The 4,923-nt window shown below is 51.6% G+C and overlaps 1 protein-coding gene and 1 pseudogene across 1 annotated transcript; both read left to right on the forward strand.

The window, feature by feature from the left end:
* Positions 1 to 4,923, forward strand: part of LOC128849707 (olfactory receptor 14A16-like) — a 94,431-nt pseudogene that overhangs the window by 57,613 nt on the left and 31,895 nt on the right.
* LOC128849711 (olfactory receptor 14J1-like) lies at positions 3,877 to 4,875 on the forward strand. The gene has a single exon (XM_054052201.1). It carries the CDS (start codon positions 3,892 to 3,894, stop codon positions 4,819 to 4,821), a length of 930 nt encoding a protein of 309 aa, XP_053908176.1. The 5' UTR covers positions 3,877 to 3,891; the 3' UTR covers positions 4,822 to 4,875.

The raw sequence follows: 4,923 nt of genomic DNA on the forward strand, positions 1-4,923 counted from the left end.
GGTCATAGAAGATCGAGGTGGTTAAAATGATGATAGAATATTTGGATGTTGGAAGAGACAGAAGTCTTAAAAGTGTGTGAGTTTTTGGTTTTAGAAGGGTTTGGTCATAGAAGAGTCAGTTCATAAATGTGTTAAGGAACAATCAGGTCATAGATGATCCAGGTCATAGAAAAGTCATGGAAAAATCAGATCATTGTTGTGCCAGGTCATATGAGGGTTGGGTCATAAAATGATTTCTTCATAATGTATTTAGATCATAAAGGAGTTGGGTCACAGAAGAGTTGGATCATAGAAGATTCCTGGAATTTTTGGGTCATCGAATGCCATAACAGAGTCAGAGAAGAGTAGGGTCATAGAAGACTTGGTTCACAGGAGGTTTAGGTTCACAGTAGGTTTAGGTTCACAGGAGGTTTAGGTTCACAGGGATCACAGAAAAGTGGGCTGATAGAAGAGTTGGGTCATAGAAGGGGTTGGTCCTAGAAAGTACCTAGAAATGTTGGATCAAAGAAGGGTCATAGGAGCATTGCATCAAAGAAAGGTCACATCATAGAAGTGTTGAGTCATAGAAGCATCCGGACATAGAAGGGTGATAGAAGGCTCAAGTCATAGAAGACTCAGGTTACAGAAGTGTCGGGTGACACAAGAATTGGCTCATGTAAGAGTCGGAGTCATAGAAGTGTTGTAGAGGAGTCAAATAATAAAAGATTCAGCTAATAGAAGGATTTGTTCATAGACCTGTTGCGTCATGGAAGGGTCAGGTCCCAGAAGAGTCAAGTGATTAAAAACTCTGGTTCTAACTCTGTCTGATCATACAAGTGTTGCAGAATAGATGATTCCTGTCATAGAAGTCATGAAAAATTGTGCCATAAAAAATTGCAGCATAGAAGACTCAGAGAACAGTTGGGTCATAGAAGGTCATAGAAGGCTTAGAGCATAGAAGGGCCTCATCATATAAGAGATGGGGCATGGAAGAGTCAGGTTATACATGAGATGGGTCATAGAGGACTGAGAGAATATTTCAGTCATAGAAGCTTCATAGAAGTGTGGGGTCATAGAAGATTCGGGTCATAGAATACTTGAGTCACAGAAGCGTGAGAGTTCATTTGGGTTTTAGAAGGACTGGATTACAGAAAGGTCATAGAAGACTCAGGTCAGAGAAGTTCGAGGTCATACCAGATTTGGGCCATCAAACAGCTTTTCATAGATTTTTCTGATCACTGAAGAGTGAAGTCATTAAGGGATGGTAAGAAATAATCTGCCCAAGGGAAATCCAGTCCCCCTCTTATTCAGACACCCAGGAATAGGATGCAAGTGGACGAGGCCTGCGGCACAGTCATTCGCTCCCCTGCTCATCCGCTGGCCATTCCTGAAAAGGACAGGTAATGTGTGAGTTGTGCCAGTGCTCAGGGAGTTCCCCCAGACTCCATGACCTTTGGAAGATGATGGAGAGTGTCCTCACTGTGACATCATCCTGCTCACTCAACTCCCTGGGAAGCTGCCCCTCCTGTGCCATAGACTGGGAAGGATTACATTTGCTCAAGTGACCCCAGACTTGATCCCCACCCACTGCTGGCTGATCTCCTCCAGAGTCCTGCCCTGAGTCCTAGAGGCCTGGGAGACCTTGGTGGGGAAGACAGAGGCAAAGAGGACACAAGGAATCTAAGATGTGTCTATCCCTGCTCTTCCTAAACCCAGCAAGGGCTTTGTTCCTTCTTTAACTGTTCCTGAAGACCAAACACTCATTATGGGACCCTGGAATGGCCTTTCAAGTTGACATTTGTTTTCTCCCTGGGCCCTTTCTGTGCTTGCAGGATGCTGTCCTTGAAGCCCATCTGTCCTGAGCTCTGTGACCATGTCCCAGCTCTGTGTCCCACAGGAACGGCTCCAGCTCCTCCTGCCTGTGCCCCTGGCTGAGGGCATTGCTGCCCAGTGGGGCTGAAGCCCTGCAGCTGTGGCACCAGGCAAGCTCATCCCTGCCAGAAGGAAACCTGGGAAACCAGAAGCGTCCAAGATCCCACGTGTGGGTAAAATGCCTAAATTCACTCAATGGAACACATCTTCCCAGCTTGGAGAAATGAGATCATTCTTTGTCACCTCCCTGCTGTCCTGTCTAAAGATGGGACGAGAAAAGTGATTCTCGTGCCCATCTATTTTTCTGCCAGGAGCAATGACACTGCAGGACAGAAGTGTCTCTGCCCATCTGAGGGAGGGAACATCAGGGTTGGCTTCAGGCTGTTTCTCAGCAGGTTCCCCTGGAGCCCCAGGGACACCTGGAGGGAGCCCCGAGGGGGCAGAGCAAGGGCTGCCTTGGGCTGCTCCTCTGCTGCTGAGCTGGGCTGGGCTCCTGGCAGGGAGGGAGCTGGTGGCAAGTGGGCAGCGCTACAAAGAGCCATCTCTGGGCAGGAGCAGCTCCTCTGCAAAGCCCAGCAGGGCTGAGGGCACTGCCTGCAGGCAGCGAGGGGAGAGGAGGGGGCAGAGAGAGGTTCAAGGCAGGGTGGGGTGGGAAGAGAGAGGAGGCTTCATTTGGAGAAAAATCTTCATAACCCTTATCAAGGTGAGTCTGTGGGTGCAGGACAATGCAGGTGCCACAAATTGTCTCCAGCTGCTCCTCTGCCCATGGAGAGCATCAGCATCACCTCTGCTGGACCCATCAGGCTCAGCCTGTCCTGTCCCTTTCTGCTCTTAAATAAGAACCTGTGCTCAGTTTTACTCAGCAAACAGGCAGGTTTGTGTAGGGCCGGGGGGAGAGCAGAGAGGGTCAGACGGGGTCTGTGAGCACTGACAGGGAGAAGGCATGGGACAGGGCAAGAGTTCCCAGGAGGGAAATTTCCAGGCAGAGGGGATAGGATCACGGAATGAGAGGAAATTTAAAAAGGAGATGTTGTGGGAGGGAGAAATCAGACAGTGCCCTGCAAACAGGCAGGTTCCTCTGGGGCCAAGGTGAGTGCTGACCGGGAAAGACATGGGACAGGGAAACACATTGACAGAGGAAACAGTGCAGGCAGAAGGGATAGGATAAAGGAATGAGAGCATATATATTCGAAATGATGAGGGAAGGATTCAGACAGCTCTGTGAGATCCCCTCCAGTGCAGCCCCTTCCTTTGAGCAAGCCCCCTGCCTCCTCTCCCACCCAGCAAAGCCTCTGCCCTCAGGGCTCTGGGCTCCAAGGCTGAACCCCCTCCTCTGCAGCCACAGCTCCAGTGCCCTCTCCAGAGCCCAGGGGCTGAGAGCAACTGCCCGGCAAGGTTGGTGTCTGGGAGGGGGCGAGCACAGCTGGGGAAGGGGAATGCTGTCAGGCTGCCTAGCTGCCTCTGCCCTGGCCTCTCACAGCCAGACCCTCACTCTATTTCTCCCTGTTTCTCCCCTTGTCTGTGTTCTTGCTCCTGTTATTTCATTGTTGCTGCCAGGCTCTCTGGGGATGGGAGCTGCAGCTGCAGAGTCACCCACTGCCCTGGTGGCTCCCTTCCTGCACTTGTGTCCATGGGAACCCGTGTCCCAGCTTTCCTGTAAGCTGTGGGGCTGAGGGCAATGCAGTCAGTGGGACTGGGGAAGGACCTGAATCTCCCTTCATCAAATGCCATCCTGAGGACACTTGACTCTCCTTGAGGTTTCCTTCCAAGCTGTGAACTTTCCTCCAGGACGCAAACCTCTCCTATCGCATCTGACTCCTCTCAGCGAGCATGCAGATGCCCTGCTCTTCCCGGCACATTCAGCCGGCACCGAGCAGGGCTCCAGGCTCGGAGCTGAAGGAAGGGCTGCGAGAGAAGGGACAGTGTGTGTGCATCAGGGGAAGGGAATGACAGATGTCTTCGATTTGGCTCAGGAAATTCTCCCCTAACTTATCACTGTCCTTTCCTCCTCTGACAGTGCCCCATGGCCAGAGGCAGCAGATGTCCAACAGCAGCTCCATCACCCAGTTCCTCCTCCTGGCATTCGCAGACACACGGGAGCTGCAGCTCTTGCACTTCTGGCTCTTCCTGGGCATCTACCTGGCTGCCCTCCTGGGCAATGGCCTCATCATCACCACCATCGCCTGCGACCACCACCTCCACACCCCCATGTACTTCTTCCTCCTCAACCTCTCTATCCTCGACCTGGGCTCCATCTCCACCACTGTCCCCAAATCCATGGCCAATTCCCTCTGGGACACCAAGGCCATTTCCTATGCAGGATGTGTTGCCCAAGTTTTTCTCTATGTCTTTCTCATTTCAGCAGAGTATTCTCTTCTCACCATCATGTCCTATGACCGCTACGTTGCCATCTGCAAACCCCTGCACTACGGGACCCTCCTGGGCAGCAGAGCTTGTGTCCACATGGCAGCAGCTGCCTGGGGCACTGGGTTTCTCAATGCTCTCCTGCACACGGCCAATACATTTTCCCTGCCCCTCTGCCAGGGAAATGCCGTACATCAGTTCTTCTGTGAAATCCCACAGATCCTCAAGCTCTCCTGCTCACAATCCTACCTCAGACAACTTGGCCTTGTTGTGTTTGGTGTCTGTGTAGCATTTGGCTGTTTTATTTTAATCATACTGTCCTATGTGCAGATCTTCAGGGCTGTGCTGAGGATCCCCTCTGAGCAGGGACGGCACAAAGCCTTTTCCACGTGCCTCCCTCACCTGGCTGTGGTCTCCCTGTTTCTCAGTACCAACATATTTACACACCTGAAGCCCCACTCCATCTCCTCCCCAACCGTTGGCCTGGTGGTTTCAGTTCTGTACACGGTGGTGCCTCCAGCACTGAACCCCCTCATCTACAGCTTGAGGAACCAGGAGCTCAGAGCTGCCCTATGCCAACTGACCCAATGCACGCGGTTTCACTGACAATAATCTGCCTCCCCTTCTTTGCTCATTTCCCAGAGTTTATCTCAGGCCAGAGTCTGCTCTTTGCCCTTGTGATAATCCTTCTGAGAAATCATCTTCTGG

The sequence above is a fragment of the Cuculus canorus genome, chromosome 32 (assembly GCF_017976375.1).
Source record: "Cuculus canorus isolate bCucCan1 chromosome 32, bCucCan1.pri, whole genome shotgun sequence".
In the NCBI taxonomy this organism is placed as follows: domain Eukaryota; kingdom Metazoa; phylum Chordata; class Aves; order Cuculiformes; family Cuculidae; genus Cuculus; species Cuculus canorus.

Excerpts from the sequence above, each read along its gene's own strand:
- LOC128849711 (XM_054052201.1), top strand. The coding sequence starts at position 3,892 with ATGTCCAACAGCAGCTCCATCACCCAGTTCCTCCTCCTGGCATTCGCA.